At 30.9% G+C, this 23,931-nt stretch overlaps 1 protein-coding gene across 1 annotated transcript in view; it reads left to right on the top strand.

The window, feature by feature from the left end:
- Nucleotides 1–23,931, top strand: part of LOC137632548 (synaptotagmin 1-like) — a 177,674-nt gene that overhangs the window by 112,082 nt on the left and 41,661 nt on the right. The window contains 5 exon segments of the mRNA XM_068364520.1: nucleotides 282–302; nucleotides 1,303–1,353; nucleotides 6,017–6,058; nucleotides 7,254–7,304; nucleotides 16,841–16,984. Of these exon segments, the coding sequence (XP_068220621.1) occupies nucleotides 282–302; nucleotides 1,303–1,353; nucleotides 6,017–6,058; nucleotides 7,254–7,304; nucleotides 16,841–16,984 (309 nt within the window).

The following is a 23,931-nucleotide window of genomic DNA, read 5'->3' as shown; positions in this document are numbered from 1 at the left end:
CATTGATTAGAAAAAAAAAATTTGATATATAAAAGGCCCATTTGAAGCAATTACAAAATCCCAAAAGGGCCAGCCATGCTCCATGATAGCCCCTACTGACATACCGAGAGAAATCTGTTGTAAAACACCCTTTTATTCACTCAAAGTGAAATCACTTATCTGTGACTGATTTGCACTGCTTGCGTGTGTGTGTGCGTGTGTTTGTTGCACCACTGTCGGCACCACACTCGCCTCTTTTTGGCACCATTTTAATTTGCGCGTTCCTTTTCAATTGCATTTAGTCAACAGTACCAAGGGACCCGGTAAGTTTCTCCCCCTTTACTTTGATATGGTTTTATGTGTCTCTGTGTTATGAATTTATTAGCAAAGGTTATTTAAAAGGTTCAAGATGGAAATGGTATAAGGTCCAAAAGAAACAGACACTGCATTAGAGGAACATTCTCTAAATTTCTCTCCATGATGAAAACTACAAACCATGTAGTTTGAAAAAGTATTGAGGAGCACATCATGTGTCAAACAAATCCCCTGAATAATAACCAGTTATTAAAATCTTTGAATAATGATTTAATAACAATTGCAATTCACTAATATCAATGTTTCTTTTGGAACTTACTGTGTGTACGTGTGTATATATAATTACACATACGCACACATACCTTATAATATCTATAACTATACTAAAGTTATTTTCATTTCTTAAAAAGTATATAATTCAGGTTCTATAATAGGATTTTCTCAATTCATTATTCTTCTATTTAGAACCTTTCTACAATCCTAATCCTACCTGTGATCAACTCATGATATTTGATAAAATCTTTTCTTTAATGCAGTTCATTTTAATTTTTTCCGCTTTTTTCAAAAGCACCAAGTAGTAGATTCTCTTCTATTGTCACTATTATTTGGTTTTTAGTCTATTTGAGAATATCTTTCAAGTTATAAGTAGTAACCACTGATTTATTTTGTAATATGATATGTATATATATATTTTCATATACCGTACGTCTATATCCGTTTTTCAAATAAAAATAATTTTTGATTGGCTATCAATAGCTTTTTTCTTGTTTATTCATTTAAATTTTTTTTTCAATTCCAATGATGCCATTCTAAACAACAATAGTCCTTTCAATCTATTTTGTTTTTATTTTTTGTTTTTGTCAACCAAAATAATTTTTCATTTGTGTTTAATCCATAGCGATTAAATTGAACGACGTATGGTTTATGAAGCGTGAACGAATAATGTCTCCAATTATCCAAAAATAAAATAAACTATTTTTAAATTTCTCCACACTGTCACCTCAATAGAACTAGACACGGTAGAAACGGTAGAACCTTCGTTGAGTCCTACCGAAGCCGGTGAGTAAACCCAGAGATATTTCCATATTCAGGAGAAAAAGTGTGGTCTTGCTGTGTGTACTCTAGGCCTGAGCAGCTTGCTAAAATCTCAGATTCGCTAATCTATTCGTATTCTAAATGTACACTTGAGCGCTATATTTTCTCATCATCTAAGTCCTGATTTAACCCCTATTTTTTCAATCCTGAAATTTGGTATAGCATGGACAAAAATTTCTATTCATATATATAATCACTTATCCAACTCCCCTTTTTTTCATAACAGATAAAAATTTGACTCTTATCTGAAGCATTTTTTTGAAAAGGAATAAAATATCGGGCTTTTTTTTTTTAACAACTCAAGTGTCGTTTTAGAATGAGCCAGTGTAATAATCCGAGGAAGAAACCAAGAAATTTACCATACTGGAAAGTAATGAATGCAACAAAATGAAAGTATATAGAGCAATCAAGAATGAAACATTTAATTTTAGCCAGGTATATGGAGTGTTGTAAAATAACCCTTTTTACATAAACTTCAATTAATTAAAATATAGGATTTAGTTAACTGAGTTAAGCCACATGTTGCTGAGATTAACTTAGAAATTACATTTTCTTGTCGAGGAAAATTTAATGAAATCCATGAGGATGATGAAATTATTCTAATATGATTAGGTTATCAGATAAAGGTTTTTATATAGATAAAAAAAAGTTAATTACGTGGGAGAACTGCAGAAGCAGCATGGTATTTCAAAATGCAAAATTATATTAATTTCAGTTACCATAAATAAAACTTATTTTCATATTTTGACTAATATAGTATTCAAACTGTAGAGTATTAGCGATACAGATTCATACGAATAAAATTATTTCCGCTATTACTTCAAAAGCAAAGTAACTAAAATTTCTTGGAATAAAAATTTACCTTCACAGTATGTCATTTCAAAGAGAAAACTACAATTTAATTGATGTAAAATGAAAAGAAGACATAAATATTATTAAACACACTTCCGGTATGGTAATTTCTTCTTGTTTCACTGTAGATTGCAGAAGTAAAAGAAAGAAACGAAAATCAAATTTTACAAAAGCTGCAGTATCATTTTGAACGTCATTGCTTTGCCTATACAATCTTTTGAACATTTAATGCAATATACAAATATGTAAAAAAAATGATCTAATTTAACGGTAGCTTTTTTTTCAGAATAACTCAATGCTTTAAAAATATGATATTCGAAATAGATAATTTTTAATGAAATAACTATATGACTCCAAATGAACTCAAAACACATGGCTATGAGATTTACTTATCTAGAAAGCATATCTCTGATGAATTTATTGATGTCAAAGTTCTCAATACGAAAACGTTTCCATTTATTTATGCTAATATTTTTTGATTATGCATGCTTTTTTAGATACATTCATTTATTGCACTTTCACAATATAGTTTTATTTCAACTGTGTTTACCCACTACCTTTTGATACTACAATGGTTCTATTTTATCCTCCAATTGCAATTATAATTCGCCTAATGTTAAGTCCTCTTATATTTTTTAGAATGTTTTCCTTGTGTCAATACATAATACAATAATGAAGTAAAAGGTTATATATCCTGTAACTGATTTTGTGTATAGGGACAAAAGTTTATCTCGCATTCTTATCTGAGTATTTTACTATGGCTAAAGGAAATTCTGAGTAGCAAATACTACCCCTCACCACCCCACAAAAAAGAGGACGTTTCTATGATAATTGATAGTTTAATAAAAAAAGAAAATTGGCTGACTAAGTATACTTCCTCAGTCACAACTGGATTTCAAGTGACATATCTTATTCAACTGAAATCTTGATACGATAAAAAAAATAGTTATCACTGTTCTTTCTAAAACCACAAAGCTGAATGCCTATAAAGAAAGCATTGCTTTATCAATGTCCAATTAATGAGTATGAATAAAAAGAATTAACAAAACGTCGACAAAATGTTCCATTATAGAATGAAGGTTCTAGTTCCAAATCTAAAGAAGGGCGCTTCGAAGTCTTTTATGTATGTATGTATGTATATGTGTAAATATGTATGTATATATATATATATATATATATATATATATATATATATATATGTATCTATATATAGTATATATATATGTATGTATATATAGTGCATATATGTATGTATATATAGTATATATATATATATATATATATATATATATATATATATATATATATATGTGTGTGTATGTATATATATATATATATATATATATATATATATATATGTATATATATACATATATATATATATATAATATATATATATATATATATATATATATATATATATATATATATATATATATATATATATATATATATATATATATAAAGGCCTCACTACACATTCTATGCCTCCTAATCCCTCGTAATTGACTCCTTTAGTTATTCAGAATTTCCGATGTTGGCCATTGACACAGCATGGCTCTAATTTGTGTAATGATATATTTAAGGAGCATTTCAGTACATCAAATCAATTCTGCATGCAGACTATTCTGCAGTTATAATAACTACAGTGAATGAAGTCCTCAAATTCATAGAAACGTATTATAAGAGAAACGTTATTACATGAAATTCTGCATCCCATTAAATAATTCATCAACTCTCAGGGGAGTGCTGAAAGTAATAATAATTAAACTGCACATAATTATCCCCTCAACAAACTGAATTCAATGAAAGTATGTGCAATGTAAAGAACTAATAGAGGGACGAGCAGGTAGCCCAACTAGAATCTTTAACCTTATATGTATATCTGAAGCAAAGAAAAAGTAAAACAATACCATATTTACAAATATCTCATGAAATATAACTTTACTTGCATCATATGCAATTTCTAAACGATTCAAAAAAAGCTTATTATTTCTCTATGTATTTTATTGTTCCATATTTTCTGATAAATTTTGATTAGCGTGTGTGCATGTATATTGGAAGTACAGTCCTAACATTCGACTGCTTACTTTTCTATTGTGTATTGTTATCAATTTGTTAAGCTTTGGCCATGTATAATTTTTTTTTGATATTTGGGTGATTATCCGATACAAAATATTTAACCCTTCTAATTTACTGAAAATTCAAGATTCTTTTTTTCAAGAAATGTTCAAAGAAAATCATATGAGGAATTGTTTCTGATACCCCACTTTTATGTATTGTTTGATAGTCCATTATCTATATGCAGTTATCAAAATACTCCAAAACAAATAAATAAACATTTATTGTCAGTCAGTCAGGCCTGAAATGAAACTATAATAGAAGATTTAACTATAATAAAATTAGATCATACAAGTTTACTAGGCTTAGGAGTAATGTCAATGATCCCATTTCCTTAAAAACTTATCTTTATTTTAGTGACTAAATAATGATTTAGGCCTTAAGAAAAAACAAAGAAACAATAGTCATCTGATGAGGTAAATTCCAAAGTTCAGATTTCCTCCATGAAAACTGATATTCCAGATGAATAAATTATAGTCTAAATTTGAAATATGAAATAAATCCAGGCTAGGTATTGCAGTGAATTAGATGGTGAAAGAAGTATCAACTAAAAAGCTCAAGATGGTGACAACTAGTGAAATCTAACCGAGGCCCTTTGCGTCAATAAGAGTAGAGTAGGAGATGATGATGAGGTATAGTAGTTGGAAATTGACAGGGTAGGTCGTTAAATAGATATTTCGAGGTTAATCACACTAGAACCTAGAGTACTATTTATATATTTCTATGGCATAGAAATCTAAAATTCCTTTAATGACGCAGAAAGGGACAAAACTGAAAAAAAAAATCATTAACATTCTCTATCGAATAACTTATAAAATAACTCATTTAAATTCTGCAATAGAGCACTTCAATTAATTATTGTGGTGGTCAGATTTTAAATGTTTAGCAGGAATAAATTAGCATTAACCAATAAACTTTGCCTTAACTGAATTATAAAACATTATTCAACAAGAATATTTTCATTACTGATAATCTAACTTTCCTTGTGATATAGTAAATACTTTGAATAAATTTCATAGATTAAGAAGACTTATTTTCGTATACATAAATACAAGGATTGTAAAAGGAGTTTATAGTGAAGAGGGGAACAGGAAAATGCTGAGATTTATAAACACGAAATAGTCTTCAAATAAGATGGGTATTATAAGGTGATACGGAATATAGCTGGACCTATAGGAATAGAAAACACATGTTACCAGTCCATTCATAAAAATACCCATGTGAAAAACTACCACTATCACATGTTAGGATTAGTATGTGGCTGAAATATACTGGATTTCTAAAAAATCAAATTCTAATGAAAATAAAGCAATGCTATAGATAGATATATATAGATAATGGATGGTGTGTAGTAGGTTTTGAATCTGGACAATACTAAGAGTTATTTGAAAACTTATCTGATGTTATATATATATTTTTTTTATATTCATATACCATACATCTGTATTTGTAAACTCCCTATTCTATAAAAAAAAAAAACTATAAAATGCATCTATTTACTAGTAAGATTCGGCAAAATTTTTAATAATAGGCTGTCAGTTCTAACATATTTGTGGTGTAATTTAGAAGACAGGCGTATGGTTTATGAGTTACATAATATCTATGGAAGTAACCCAAAGTAAATTAAAATTTTTCTGCAATTTCATCTCAATAGAAATAAAAACGCTAGAAACGACGATGGGTTATACTGAGGCCGGTGAGTAGAATAAGATATATACATATATATAAATATTCAAACCACAAAGTGTGATTTTTGTGTGTGAAATAATCTTAATAGTCGCTCAAGTGTATGATAGGCCTGGGTAGCTTGCTGTAACTCAGATCGCTACATCATATTCTAAATGCACACTTGAGCGATGTTTATTATTCAATCTTAATTTATCCCTTTCAAGTCATATGTGATAAATAGCATGACAAATTATATTTTTCATATTTATCTGTTTATATCCCTTTGATACAGATGCTATTCGACACTTATCTGGATGAATTACGAAATGGGAAAAAAATGCTATTTCATTACTCAAGTGTCATTTAAAGAAAAAAACATTTAGGGCTATTAAAGAAAGCATCAGGAATTGCCATACTGGAAAATTTGTACCAACAACTTATCGAATATCATTTGATCGGAAATTGGTTTATTACGAAAGGGAAATTTTCTATAAAATTAAGAAAATCCACTTGTTAATTAAAATTCATGAAATCAAGTCCTAAAAGGTGAAAATCAAAATCCACATTCTTATGGTCAAAATTTGTATTCTAAATCGGTAACTAACAAAGAAAAATTACGGCTAAATTATGTTGTCATCCTATTAGATCTAAATTAATTCCATAAAATATTTCGATACTGATCATTAAAGGTATAATTAAAAATATATATATATACCATTCTTTCTTAGACATAATAAAAATTCTTTCATAAATAAATACATTTCCAGTATGGGAATGTTTTCCTGATATTACCGGAAACGCATAAAAACAAATAGAACTTTCAAAAGTAGTAAAAATAGATATTTAATAGTATTGATGAATTCCCTTTAATAGAGAAAAATATTGAGTTGATTTATTGCTTTCAATGATCGAAATCTGTTTAAGATGATGTGCCATAGTGTTAAAGTACAAATAATCTTGCTTATGATACAAGAGAAAAGCAATAAATTAAAGATAGGTAAAATTTGGCCGCATGATTCGCTGTATAAACAAAGATAGATTATCCTCCATTGAAGAATTCAGTTCATATGAATAAATTCATATTTTCAAGACTCAAAATGATGATTTAATTTCCATTAGCTTTTCCCTTTTTCCTTTCAATGATTTGCTCTCTCTTTCCAAACTATAGCTATGATTTTAACGGTATTTTGAACTGAAATATTTCCATAATTTCACCTGAATAGAAATGAAAACGGTAGAACCGGAAGCATCAACGATGAGTTTTACCGAGGCCGGTGAGTACATGAAATGAACATACATATGTATTCCAAGGACAACGTGTGGTCTATCTGTGTGCAATGATCCCATAGTCGCTCATGTGTATTCTAGTCCTGAACAGCTTGCTAAAAAAAAACATGAAATCGCTATTCGTTCGTATTCTATTCTAAATGTACACTTGAGCGATGCCTCTTAACAATCCGAACTGTTTATCCCTTCATAAAATTATAGATAACAAGGAGCATGACAATCTTGCTTAATTTTCATTGTAATACTTAACTGATACAGCTAAATTCCTGAAATTTTCCCAAACGTTTTGAAGAAAATAAATGGTTTTACTGCTCAAGAGTCCTTCAGGTTAAATTATTGTTTAAGTGGCCGAAAAAAAACAGGAATTTGTCATACTGGAAAACATTTATCCGAACGAAATTCATTTAACAAATAACTTTTCTATTCTTTGCCATATGATCCTCCATTAAGCTAAAATAAGTTAAGATTAAGTGGGGTTAAAATTAAGTTTAATGTAATATAGAATAAATCATTTCATTTATAAACAAACAAAAGTCAATAGCGTTATATTTTCTAAATATAAAAATTCTTTGTAAAAAAATTGCCTTTTCTCTTCATACTATGGACACAGGAATTATCATGGGCAAAACAAAATATATGCTTCTGTAAAATGTATTTACCTGTGTTTATGAAAACTTCCTAGTTTATTACTGCCAAATGCAAACAATAGTGGAAGGGGGGGGGGGGGGCATGCCACTTAGCAACAGATCAACTACTTAAATAGTTTCAAATCTTTAATTGGTGAAAGTCCAGTTATGGGAATTAGTTGTAAAAAAAACCTTGCAATGGACTTAGGATTTAATTCTTTTCCTGTGAAAGAAATCTGTCTGTATATCTCAATTCATCCAAAACTAATTTTCCAGTATAGCAATAATTTCCTGATCTATTTTGTGACGTAATAATATAATTGAAAGAAATGCTGTACACTATACGTAGTGATTATTATTATCAAGAGATCTGATGGATTAAAGATAAAGATTGTTGTGCTAATATTTGTTCAGACTCGGTAGATCTTGTTTAGATAATGAGTATTACAGAATGTTTAAGTAACGAAAAAGTGTTAAGTAATAGGACAAACTTGTGATTACAAAATTTACTGAAAAAGAATAATAGTTTAAAACCTGTGTAACCCTAATATGATAATTTTCTTATTATTTATATTACGATAGAAATTTTACTTTTCATTGCATTTGATTTTTGCATCCTCCTTGAAATATTTATTTGTTACATTCTTGACCCTTCATTTCCATCTATGTTGAATATAACCATTTATCTCTCTCGCATTTATATATATTTCTCCCATCAATTAAACATTCTTTAATGAGATGTCCCTCATCCTTTTTCGAGTCCTGCTCAATTCTATTCTGAGGTACCTTACCATTACCCCACAATATTGATGATTATCAATTTATAATGACATTGATTTTTCTCAAACTGTAGAATACAATCATTAGTGTAAAAAAAATGCCGAATAAAGAAAATATTTTTAAAAAATGCAATTAGGATTCTTAAAGATATTTCATATTGCTCTTGTCTATCTATACCAAACTAAAGAAAAAAAAATCTTATTAATAGGACCATAAAATAGCTTATCCGTGAGATGAAAAGTACAACATATATTTTTGTGTTAAATTACAGTAAAAGTAAAACAAATGTAAAAAAATAAAACTTACATCAAATAACTGAATCAAAATTAGTGCATTATTCGGCATTTTCACGCTATAAGATAACCTTAGCATGAATAAAATTGGCTTGAATGGTAGAATAAAATCAATTTTATTAAATTGACCTGTGCATGACATGAATTATAGAAATGAAGATCATAAATGCCTCGAATGGAAATACTGAGATGCATGAAAGATACTAAAATAGTGGTGAATGAGACTATATATATATATATATATATATATATATATATATATATATATATATATATATATATATATATATATATATATATATATATATGCGTGGATGCATAATTTGAAAAATAACGTAGGCAGGGAAAGAAAATCGGAATTTATATATATATATATATATATATATATATATATATATATATATATATATATGTATATATATATATATATATATATATATATACATAATATATGTAAGTATGTATGCATATATATGTATATATGTATGCATATATATGTATATATGTATATATATATATATATATATATATATAATTATATATATATATAATATATAAGTATGTATGCATATATATGTATATATGTATATATATATATATATATATATATATATATATATATATATATATATATATATATATATTGTATAACAAAATAACGTAAAAACTAAAGAAAAATACAAACAAACAGATCGACAACTCAATTTGCAAGGATTGCATTTTGCAGTTATGCAGAAAAGTAAAGTATAAACAGATACATTGTTGATTAGTTCAGATTTACTTTTGTTAATAATGTTGCGGTCGAAATTTTTAAACACTCATTTTGAAGTAATTCTAAGATATCGGCAAATACCGCATAAATTGTGTATATATAAATACATATAGACATACGTACTACAAAAGACATCCAGAGATAGAGAGGCTATAAGCGATTATATGTTATATATCTTAGAGTTTAATACTGAAGACCAGAACATATCACAAAATATTTTATAAAAAAAAATACCAAAATCCACAAGGAGAAAAAGCAGTTTTTAATGACAAATGAAGATCATCAAAGATTCCTTTATTGCCAGCAGGACTTCAAGTTATGTTTCACTATTGATCTTATATTCTCCTCGGATCAGTTTAATCTTTACGACCGATATAAAAAAAATAGCCACAAAATGCAAATGAATAACTTGAATAAATTTTCAATCATTATATCAAAATAAAACCAAACAAAAACATTCATAAAGATCTGCTTCCTTATTCTATTCAGTGGTTGGAAAACACTACTAGTGAGAGTGAAATTAGCAAAACTAACTGATGACAGAGTTCACACAACCTATTAAAATAGCTTAAGGCGGAGTTTAAAAATAGATATTGATAACTAGAAAGAAAATATCAATACTGCCTTGAAAAAACAGATGTCAAACTGCGTCTAATGCAACAAAAACGAAGAATCTTAAAAGGTTACTTACCATTTTATACAGAAATGCAAATAACTCAACTTATTAAGTTAGATCAGCATAAAGACATTCAATGGAAATTGATTCTAATATCTCCTAATTATTCTTAATTTCTTAATGTTTCTCAAACAAGAGAAAGTGAGGAGTCTTGCAGAGATATGAATGAAGAAGTACAGTTGGACACAGGAATTCCTGGTACAGTTCGCTCTGAAGAAGTGCACCCAGCCACACATTTACTGCGTGGGGAGTTCCTGTGTTAAACCGAGTCCGCCACCTCTACCAGCTTTCCTTGCCCCATCTTTTATTAACCGCCTTGGAGTAAGGGTGTGTGAGGGTGAACTTCCTCGGAGCAAGGTGTACCAGGGTCTCATGTGTCCAAGTGTAGTTATGGAGCGTGGGACCGTAACTTAACACTAGAATCGAGATGACGAAATGTGAAGGATTGTGCGCCTCGATGGAGGAAAAATGGCGAGAATGTTGCGAGTATTGAAAGATTAAAGTGAGGAGCCAGAGAGTTTGAGGAAAACTTGGAGGAGGAATAGAAGATTGAGCTGCATTAGAGTAATTGGCTTGGGACCGAAAATTGTCGAACATTAAGGAGATTAAAGCCAGAAATTTGGTTTATGGTTACGTTACTGAAGGTCAATCATGGGGTTACAAGGTTTGAGAACGGTGACTGAATGCATTTCGCAAACAAGAAGATAATCTTTTCTAGACCATGGCGCAATTAGAAGGATATTACCTACGAAAAATGTGGAAGATTAATTCACAGGGATGCAAATATCAAAACTGAATGCAATGGAATCCATGGAATAATGGGGATATACAAATAAAAAATTACATCGAAAACATGCCCCAGTAAGGAAAATGTAGCAAAAAATGGACCAGGAAAATGAGATAATTTTCTACAAAACTGCTTAAAAATATTGGGCTCTTAATCTTTAAACAGGAAAAGACACAGTGGAAAAACTTGTTGAACACAACGAGTAATTCATAATGGAACAGCAAAACACGGGAAGACAGACAAAAAACGTTCAGAAATGCCAAAAAGCAATTCTTTTTATTAATATATTAAACTAATTTTACAAATTAAACATGAATGACAATTATGGGAAGAGAAAGACCGGTGAAATTTTGGATAGCAATCATCTGTTCAAACACGCTATGAAATGTAAAAAAAAAAAAAATGTATGGCTCTTCTTATTGTCAAATTGATAATGGTAATAATGCAGAAGAAACCTTGACACTCGAATATCAAAGACATCCTTTATAAGAGGAAACCGAACAGCATTAAATCCAATTGGTTCTTGGATACAAGGAAAGGAGCAACAATATATCAAGAGCAATATATCAGGAGAGCATCCCCAATATTGGCTGGAAGCCATATTGCTTCGCCATGATTACACGTCACGAGGACTTTGAGGATACTGGAAGGGGGATGGAGACTTCTTGTCCTGAATCGACCTCTCTCTCTTTCCCTCCTCCAAATTACTCAAAGGCTTTCATTTTCCACCAACTTACTTCGCTCACTGATTTTATTTTTCGGTCAAAGGTAATTCAATGTGATTCTTATCAGATCGTCAAGTAATTGTAGTCGATCACATTACCTAAATCTATAGGTGCTGACGTGTCATTATTTTTTAAGGCGGAGTTAGGTTTGATTAGTTTGCTTAACAGCCAGTCTACAAAGTAAGCAAATCCGACGAATAAATGAAAGCCATTATAAAATCAATCTAAGGCCAGTTTCGAAAATTACTTTGATTACGATGATTTATGGATACCTGCATACCAACAATAAAATGAGACAATACGAGGAATGGATTACTCGTTTAGATGAATAAGCATTCTGAAAATGGTTAAAATTTGAAGAAAGAAGAAAACCTCAAATAACAATAAATAAATATACCAGTCGGAAGCAGCATCATAAACAGGGAGAATGCCTTTCCCAATTTCTTACCTCTTTCTCTTGTTCCCCTGCTATATTGGACCAGAAAAGCAGCCATCAAAGTAAGTAAGTTTCTATAACCGCAGAACAATACAATGGGCGCAAGCAAATTATGTATGATTGGTAAAAGCCATTTGGCGGCAAGTAGTTTTGCAATGTATTTCACGGCCATTTCATATCAGAGCATATTCAGATTTGCCGTTGATGTTAATTGTTTGAAGTTTTCTGGCATCCAAACATTAAAAGGTCATTGACGTCGATATCGTTTGTTATAAATATTGATGAAAGGGTACTCAATTTAAAACCATAAAAGAGAAGATGTCCTTATAAAGTTTAGTTAGGTTTCAGAATAATTGCTTCTGAAATAAATCTAAAAATACCGCTAGCATAGTATACCACATCCTGCCAAGAATCTTGGTAAGGATGTAGGAGCCATCGTCACCTCTAGCCTTAAACTTATCTATTTCTCAAGGTGCCAAAATGAGGCATTCGGTCAACATATGCCTCAGGGGTACCAAACAGTCATCTCAATATGGCAGGTGGTCTGGCCCTACCAACCCTTTCTCTTCGCTAGATCTCAAACTGGTGAATTTTGCTATAAGAAATAATAAGGAATTCTAAGAAGAGAAGTACAGAGAAAACCTATACCTATTCTAATGAAATTTACTTCCAGGAGGAAGACCTAATGGAAGTTAATCGGGTGATTACTATATATTCCTACTGGCTTTCTTGTAATTGGATAATCAGTTTACCAAACTTTCGGAAAAGAATAAAAGATTTTTGTTTGTTCACAGAAATATATTTTGAAAAATCATTAATATCTATATTTATATGGTGTTAGTTTTCAATTTATATCCGAAACTCAGTGATAACGAAAATTAGTCCACATCATCATTTTGAATAAAATCATTATTCCTGGATTTGGTAATTTAGATCGTGAAGCCAGTGAAAGATTAACGATAAAGAAATCCAATTAAAAACCTAGTGATAATTTTGTATTAAAATCATATAAAAATACAAATATGAAAATGAAGGTAATACGGTTAACATATTTTTTCTCAAAAGCGTAAATTGTATTGCCAAATAGACATGAAAGTAAAAGGAAAAAGTATTGGTAATGGTTATGTGAAAACGAGGCATCTTAAATTATGACTGCCAGTACCATGGAATGGGTTCTAGGAAGAAGGCACTGAATGAACGTCTATATTTCATGAAATATTGTTAGTAGAAGAGGGTCATTTTGACATCTGATTTAAGTTGGTAGCGCTCTTGTCTAAACGGTACAATATACAATAAGATAATCACATCCAATAAAGAAAGCAACTGATAGTCAAGCTCTGAAATCAGTGGTAATTTCTGTGAATATTACCCAGTTTCCGCCATCATCAAATTATACTTTTTTAAAATCAAATGAAAAATAAAAATTGGAAAATGAAGGTAATAGCAAGTAACGGCAGACATCCAGGATCATTGAGAGGCAGGAAAATATTGTAAGATTAGCTCATCAATATTCAGTGCTTAACTTGGGTTTAACCTCAAACCTCATTGACCATGTCACATGTTGGTCCGTTTCAGACTTGAGTAACGGTTAGTTGCGCCATCACTCTACATCTAAAAAGAGAGAATAAGTGCAACAAGAGAATCACTGCCTGAATATCATATTTCTCGTTACTTTACCAAATGATAATTTCATTACTAGACAGACTAAAAGCAAGAAGTTCCAGAACACTACCCTGAAGAGTACAGGGCAAGCTATGTGTGGGCTCTCTATAAAGACACAATCGACAGGAATATTCTGTTGCTGGTTGCTTTAAAAACTGTGGATACTAAGTAGGTAGCCACCTACACCCAAATTGATACGTTTATAAGTAGGAACCTCAGGGTCAGTTCAATCAAAGGCGGAAATTCTGTAGATTTAAAAATTTTCAACCGTATATCACTGCTAAGGATGTCGTTCGTTTAACTGTATAAGTCTCACAATCACTTCAAGTACCTAATTGTTTCAAGTAAATATATTAGCTAACAGGATACTTGTCTTCAAAGATTGAGTCATTAGTGTGACAAAATATGTAAAATCAAAATCATACATAACAAATACTGTAAGTTTAACGGGGCAACTAGAACCTTAGAAGGTATAAATATAAGTTTCTTTTCCAGCAAGTAAGTCATGAATATAAGGACAAAATTCGAATGTGTTTTGTAATGTGTATTCCATAGAAAGATTTAACCTACCATTGGTAAAAAAAAAATATATCCAGTACGTCACCACTAATATCATAACCTTACATTTTTTTTTTAGTAAAATCCGTGTACGTATCCGTCAACGTATGTCAGGTTTTGTCAATAAGATAGTCGTTGTTATGTCAATGTTTGTAAACTGGTCTGTTTTTTTGCCGGCGATGGAGATAAGTTTGTGGCGCCGCAATACTGTGCGTTTTATCTGTAAATACTGTAGGTGTTTTGGAACTTATAATTTTTAAATGTCTGTTTGTGTGTCCGTAAGAAGTCGTGTAAACAAAATAATTTGTCGCCGTATAAGTATAAGTGTAAACCAAATGTTTAGATGTATTTGTTTTAATCTCTGTTATTTGTTTACTAAGCATTTGTTAATAATGTTTGTTAGTTTTACCGTTTGTTTGGCATGTTTCAACTAGCGATGCATGAACATACTCACTGTAGCTCCTAGATTATTATTATCATCGTTACTATTATTATGATTTTAGAAAAAAAAGGTGATAGTTTCTTAATTATGATGAAATATTTCTTTTTATTCATGTTTTATTCTGCACGTCCTTCTATCACAATTTCGCACATACAGTGAAGGAATACCTGCTGCACTTACTATATGATTTCATGATGTCACTGATTTAACTTATAATTTCATTATAATCACCAAGTCCCTGTCATATTTGCACAATTATTCATTTATTTTTGCACTACACGACTAAATATGTATATTTTTCATTTTAATTTAAATATTCCTCATTCCTTTGGCTTTTTTTTTTTCTTGGACCTATCATTTAATCTAAAGTAGACTGTCCCTGTATCATACATTTTTTTCTTTCCAATTCCTCTCAGTTAACTATCCATAAGGGTCTAACGAATCTCTTAGTTTCTACAACTAGATATAATTAAAGCATAAGGTGTACACAAAAATAACATGTGGTTTATACCTTCCTTATTCACTTCAATTTTCATTCTTTCCTCATATCTACACCAATGTCCTACTCCTTCAACTCATCCAGACTGAACAATCTAACAGACATTTTCTCTGATTTCACCCGAGAAAGCTCCTCTTGCCTAACTTTCGGAAGGGGTTGGTTCATGTTCCTTTCACAATCTTAGGACGTGATGTTAGTCCCTTGCCATTTTTGAGAATCCTTTTCCTTTATCAATTCTTGTCTTTTCCATTTGAGTTCAAAATCCATAAATCTTCTATTTCAGTTTAACATTACAAAAATTCTTGTTCTAAAGAAGTTTTCTCCTAAAACCCTATTGACTTACTATTATTTCAATACTTCTCACAGGAAGATTGCTTCCACTTCCAATATAACTACCCTTTCTATTCTGTTTTCCTTCAAAGGAAATACTGTATTTGTTTTTAATCTTGAAAGGGATATTTCTTATTGTGTTTTGGTTCTCAACATATAAATCTGATTAACTCTTCAGGAGACTCAACGCTCAACTTGCGTTTCTACTACCAGAACTTTTCACTCTACGCCATATTTTAAGGGACTTTCCTTCTCTAAATGATCTTCTCTCCTTTGATACCACCTCTCCACCTCTTGAAAGACTTGTTCTCTATCCAGCCTGAAACCTTAAGATGATTTTTCTTCTATATATACAAAAGTCTATCGTCTTCACCAAATTTCCACCGAAACCAATTCTTCTGGCATTAATATAATCATCTATTTTCTTTCCATTTACTCCTTACAAAATATAGAATCCTCCTTCACTTCTATCTGTCTATTACACTTAACATTACTGCCATCACTGCATGAACTGATCCCCAAACCACATGATGCGCTTCAATACACTAATTTCACTACTTGTTAATACAGTACTCCCTATGCCACTCCTTTAACTGAAACCGGTGTATTTCATAACTGAATTTATAAACCGATACAACGTTACATCAATCAGATCATGTAAGTAAAATAAAAAAGAACCGCAGCATAACCACCATCCAATCATCATTATGTTTTTAAAATCCTCCAACCATTTTAATGTCATTCCCCTCCACAATTTAAGGATGACAACTGAATATCCCAATAATTTCATCTATATTCTGGAGAAGAAACAATAAGAAGAAGACGAGAAAGGATCATACTTAAGCTCCTATGTATGAATTCTAAGGACTCGAGATTTAGCTGTTTCTTCATGCCAAGGGTATTTTCTTTCCTCTAATCTTCTGACTTTCCCTGACAGATATACCCGAAGCGGAGGAATTGCCCACGGGCCCGCCTACCAAGTCAACAGGCGAGGTCATCCAGGAGGAGATGATGGAGCAGGCGGAGATTCTGGCTGAGAAGATGGGGATGCCCGTCGAAGGACTCATTGCTATTTTGGTCGGTAAGTTATACTTCACACTTTCTTCAAGTTTTAGTCGAGAGTATTCAGTCATGTCATGTCAAGTCAAGTCTGCCCAAAAGATTATTTCCCCCAATTAACGTAACTAACTATAGTAAATTCTTTTTAGCGAGGCAGAATTGCACCAACTCGCTAGGATATGTTTCCTGATCGCTGATGGGTAGGAATAGATAATTCTAACAAATCAGATAGCAAGAAACTTTTCCGAGCTAAAATTGCACTGCTAGGGGTCGGTGCAAATGCGCCTCACGCCTCAAAAAAAAAAAAAAAAAAAAAAAAAAAAAAAAAAAAAAAAAAAAAAAAAAAAAAAAAAAAAAATTGTTTTTGTGTGAAAAGTTGTCTTTGGAACTATATTATCGTCATTACAATTGTTCGACGATTTAATGACAAGATTAACAATTACCATTACATGAGTTTAGAACTTATAATCAATTATGAGAAACGTTTGTGGATATCTAAACAGCGCGGGAGCTGTTGGTATATTAATTATCAATAATTCAACATCTTAATGTTTTAGCGGTTAATTTAGATTCAACGACTAATGCATTATCATTCTTAATAATGAAGACTTTAGAAACTGAGAATCATAACTTCTGACCTATACTTGACCAGAAAAGAAAACGTCAATCTCCAACTAAACAAAGTATTATGCCTTATTCTAGATATCATTATTAATATTCGTAGTTAATGATAAACACTAATAAAATAACTAATATATTTTTACCATTTTAATTAAAAGAGTAAGACTGGAGTGTTCTTTCAATTGAGCCTTGTAAACTTTTAAAACAGTTTTCGAGGAATACTACATTAAAAAGTAAAATATACACATTGATACTCAAGTAGCATAAAAGTAGTCAACATATGATTTACTCTCAAGAAACTAAATCTAATATATAGAAAGCTCCTACGGGACGATCTAAGGAATATGGTGATCAGTTTATTATCGTTCGTATAATGCAGAATCACAATCTTTCAAGATTTTCAGCTGTAATTCTAAATGAAATATAAATCATGCAGAATGCTTAATTGAAAAAGTTTTCTGTTAAGAAATATATCATCAATTACTGACGAATATGTCTAAAGCTGTAATAAAAAATTTGATATTTCAGAGGTAATCATCCTTCTTGTAAAAAATATCACTAGATTACTATGCAATTAATTCCAATGGAGATTTATTTTGAATGAACAGAAGGAAGAAAAGGTCACAGCGATGATTGCATTAAGAGCTATTTATAAACATGAATAGGCTCAATCATACATTCAATTAATAAATACAAGTAACCATCTATTCAGTTACATAATTGAGGAGATTGACATATAAATAAGAAAAAAATAAAAAAATAAATACAAAGATATTACTGCTACTACTGTATTACCAGATCTTTGTTAAGCATCCCTGCTCATGGTGTGAATAAATTTATGACATCTCACAGGGCCCTTCTCCAATGAGACACAGTAATATAAAACACAAAAAGACATAGCTATATAAAGTGAAATATAATAAAAATATAAAAAGTTGAATAAACTGTTGCAAGCGCGTGTCCCATCCTCTTGGTTCAGTAAAACTCAGAAAATGTGGGAGTCGAGGATCATAGAAAAGACTTCAGAGGAAACTCAGGTCAAGAGTTGGAGATAAGGTCATTGATTTATGGATTAATATGTTAACCTATATCTGAAGAAAAGGGTAGAAATTAAAAGAATAGAAATGTATTCTTGTTGAAAGTTATTCTTGATACCAGTTACTCATATAGAGTTCAGGCTCTAGAAGAAATTAAGAATTAGACAAAAAATTTTAAAATTTAATTTTCGTGTTTATGAATAATTTTGAACGAACATCTAAATCATAAATTATAAATCCAATTTTGAATGCATGACACGGAACTTATATAGAAAACTAGAAAAAAAAAGTTTGTTAGAGACAGTTTTATGATTCTATTGAAACATGGAGAGATGATAATCTCGTGAATGAAGTAAAGACATGAAAAATGATGACGACATTCGTCAAAGTTTTCAGAGAAATGTAAATCATGTCTGTTATCTCTCCTATATAATAAAGAACAAATTTCAGAATGTATATACATACTGTATATATACACTATGTCACACTATGCAGCAACCACTCGAAAGCGATCATCTCTCATAAATTGCACAAACTGCCGTGTGGTAGTTAGGAGAGGTGGAGGGGGTGGGAAGGGTTGTATCTATGTGTGTGCGTGTGCGTATCTAGCTAAATATTCAGCAGGCATTTTTAACGGGTCGCATACACTAGTAATACATATTGGTTTTGGAGAACAAGGCCAACGTTTTGTAACTAGGTAAATTTGGTGATATTTGTCTAAAATGTAGAAAAATTTCAGTTCTAAGACAAACGCCCAAGAGGTGATATAAACAAGAATTCCAGGAAAGGAACTCGGTGGAGAACCTCAAATTCGGGTAAATCCCGTTTAAAAAGAAATAATCAACAGTATTATCAATTATTGCCCTGTTTAAGAAAGGGACAGAACATGGCATGCCTACCTTTATAAACAGGCATATGGAAAAAAAAAAAAAAACATCAAAGGGTAAAACAACATAAAAAATCTAAAAGACCGCTGAAGTATAGTATAAAAATACTATAAAACAGTTTTATGGGTCTTAAACTAATCAAATAAAAAAGACAGCGTGACATGGTATCAAGAAACGGAAAGGAGACTTATATTTTTTGTCTAATTTTACGTTTCCTCATAGAAAATTATTGCATCAAATCCAATGAAAATAAGAACTATACACAAAGAAGGGAAAATACCATGGTATGTACAGAAATAAGATATATATATATATATATATATATATATATATATATATATATATATATATATATATATATATATATGTATATATATATATATATATATATATATATATATATATATATATATATATATATATATATATATATATATATATATATATATATATATATATATATATATAACAAGCATATAATATGAAATGTCAAGTCGCCCGAATATACAAAATGTTGATGACATTTTAATATAATATGAAAATTCAAGAGCTTCAACAAAAATAATAAGGTTTGTTTAAAATAAATAGTAAGATAAGATATTAAATACAAATTCTGTCACTGAACTATATCATTTCAGTTCAGCGTGACTAATTCAATATCATGATATTTACAAATACTATTATATATATATATATATATATATATATATATATATATATATATATATATATATATATATATATATATATATATATATATATAAAACTTATACAAGGTGAAGGTGTCCATGTAGTCTCTCCACGATTTAAAAGAAAACATAATATAAAAACAAATGAAAAGACAAACATGTGATAATAATTTAAAAATGAGCAGTAAATATTATTGAGTTCCATTTAGTTTATTTCATATACCTCTAAATGGGCTCCATTGGTTACACGAAACACACCAAGATAGAACTCGATTTCTTACCATAGTCGCTATGGCGTAGCAGTGGCAATGATAAAGAGATCTTTTGCTATGGGTCAGTGGTGTCCCTATGTTCGTTACATGATGTTTTTTACGTAACAGAATACAAATAATTCTAGGAGAGTGAATTTTGGTGAACGAAGTGGACAAGGAATTGTGACATCTATTCCAATCTACCGGTCTGGAAATATTTGATTTACAGTAAAAACCTACGAACATGCAGTTCAGAATGTGGTGGTGCAGCATCTTGCTAGAACATGTCGTGCCACATATTCAGTCAAAAGGTCAAGGTATATATCTGCGGTAATTAAGGTCTCGTTAAAGAAAAATGGATCAAAGATTCAATTGCACATGATCACACATTGACCTTTGCATAATCTCGGTGAAATTCCCTAATCACACGGCCATGTTCAATTGAAAGGTTTAAATATCACTCACGAACAGCAGAGGGATAGTGACATTGTCCCGGTTAGCCGGACAATGCCCTAGAGACTGACCATATATAATTTACATATGATCAGTGTCCAAGCCTCTCCCCATAGAGGACCAGGCGATGGCTGCTGATGACTCAGCAGGTAGACCCATGGGCTCCCTTAAATACCCCATCCTTAGCTCACAAGGATGGTGATGTTACAGAAACTTCTAGAAACTATCGTGCTTGAGCGGGACTAAAACCCCAATCCAGCAAATCGCCAGGCAGGGACGTATGCAATAGCCGTCACAACCCCTAAAGGTGGCTTCAATACTAAAACAAACTCGGATGAGGAATTTTCCCCCACGTTAACTGCAAGCACTTTTCTAGTTGGTTTATCATTTGACTCGAGTACCGGTGTTAGTTACACTTTGGAAGCGTACTATCGCAAGGTCTTCTGTAACTCGTACACTGTTGAACGTAGTTGCCTTAAGTGCCTGGCAGCAGTACCCATGGACATTCTAGAACAATCAAAGGCTTGTCTTTCACGGTCAATGCTTTCCTAATTTTTTGGTCGTCCATCCCTTTATTATACAATACTATCTTTGTCTCCATAAATTTCTTGGGTCATGGATATCTTCCCTATTTAAGTTTCACCAGGTCTGCGTATCCAATAACAATAAACCACGACACGCATGGTGTTTTTCGCTAGAGGAATAGCCATTTTTAGGAGTTGATTTAACAGTAACTCTTCCCCCAACAAGTTACCTGAACTACACAAATCCAATGTTATTAAAAACTATAATAACTGTTGTGCACATAGAATAAATCTGATTAAGATATCTCAGCAATGGCTTTGGTAAGGTTTTCTTTAAATTGTATAGTCATTATGGAGAGAGACAAGAATTCTATATACAAAAAGTGCCTTCTTTATACGGTTGCGATAAACAATACATGTATGTATGTATATATATATATATATATATATATATATATATATATATATATATATATGTGTGTGTGTGTGTATGTATATATGGGTACGTATACATAATGATAAGCATTTATACTATATACAATATATATGAGTGTGTGTGAATATATAAACATATGCAAGTGCGTGTATATATATATATATATATATATATATATATATATATATATATATATATATATATATATATGTATATATATATATATATATATATATATATATATATATACACACACACACAAATATACATGTGTGTGAGTATGTGTGTGAAATCTTTTCGAAAAACAAGGGAAAGACCCCAAATGCCAAACATTTCGGTTACAATGTGTGTAATTTCAGCAAATGCCTTCGATATTCCTCTGTTGAGCGAATTCCGGGTAAAATCACTTCAATCTGTTATTCGTGTGTTACGCTTTAACTGAAAAATGTTAGTTGGAATAACCTCCTTTCTATTGTGTAGACATTCTAAACGTAAAGTCCGCATAAACTAGAGAAATTATGGAGACGTTCTAAAATATAAAATAAGGATTATGATATATCAAAACAGGTTACAATTAGGAAAATTACATACGCCAATAAAGAATGAACAAATATCAAATTATTTATTTTACATTCTAAAATGTAAAGAAGTTAGTGATCAGTAACTTATACTACCATTACTATTACTACTGCTACTACTACTACTTATCGTAGTAAGAGTAGTGGCTGCCATAAATAATAGCAGTTCTTTGAATTATGCTGTAATAAATAATAATAGCTGTTAGCAATAACAACAGTAACCCTGTAGTAAGCAGATAATGAATTCTCTGAAGCGCAACACGTAACTTCTTCCATTCATCTTGGCCAACATACATGAACAGTCCACTGGGAGTCAGAAAACTATGGTGAAGGAAGATCAGAATTGGCAAAAAACTGACTTAATTCACAGAGGATGGGAATATGATAACCTCTGAGAGAGAAAGAGAGAGAGAGAGAGAGAGAGAGAGAGAGAGAGAGAGAGAGAGAGAGAGGTTGCACATCATTTCAGTTTCCATAAAGTAGCCCATCTGCATTTCTACCATTTACCTAACTTCACCAAGATACATTTTCCAATTGCTTTACAACTCATTGCATATCTCAAGATATTTCATGTATAGATAACGCATATCACATGGATTTTCTAGCTTTGCGTCTTTTCAAAACTTAAATCCCAATATCAATGATCTTGGTTAAGTCACCTTCGTACATTCGTATTACACTCTTTACACATGGGGTAATTTCACGTCAATAATTAGTGATTCATCTTATTAGTGAAGCAACTTTCTTGCACATATAAAAGAAAATAGCAAAACCGTAAATTCCTAATCTTCCGGAATACTCTTTCCAAAATGTGAACAACGATTATTATAAATAATATAGTAGCATCTTCATAATAACCGTAATATATTATCATTAATCTCTAACACATCCTAGTCTGCGGACAAAAGCCTCTCTCAAGGTAGGTTGCTTAAGAATGAAATATTCAATGAAAGCAACTTACTAATCGTTCGATTGAAGAACACTGAATTATGTGAAGATTCATTGTGGTTTATTGTCCGTGATATATTACTTCCTATTATAAAACTATAAAAAAACAAGCAAAGCCAAAATCGATATAATGATATCCAACAGATATTACTTTTAAAGCCATTACTACGCTAGCTTATCTCTTGCTAGAACCCTTTTTTTTCTCGATTTTGGTCAAGTTTCTGTTTCCCTTTCTTCCCTTTCTTAAACTAGATCTCCATTTCCTTTACACACACACACACACACACACACACACACACACACACATATATATATATATATATATACATATATATACACACACACATTTATATTCCATCGCATGCATCAATATTTGCATTTGCCCCAATGTAAAGACAAAGGCTTCTACCTATTTCCCAGCCGTCAAGCAGTCTTTTTAAATAGACCATCGAACCTTATTAGATTCAAATGGGCAATATGGCATAGTTTATTCTATACACCACCATCCCCTTTGCCTTTCATTCTAAATTCCTCCGCCTCTTATA

This window comes from Palaemon carinicauda, chromosome 41, assembly GCF_036898095.1.
Source record: "Palaemon carinicauda isolate YSFRI2023 chromosome 41, ASM3689809v2, whole genome shotgun sequence".
Classification (NCBI taxonomy): Eukaryota; Metazoa; Arthropoda; class Malacostraca; order Decapoda; family Palaemonidae; genus Palaemon; species Palaemon carinicauda.
This window is presented reverse-complemented; position numbering and strand designations above follow the sequence as displayed.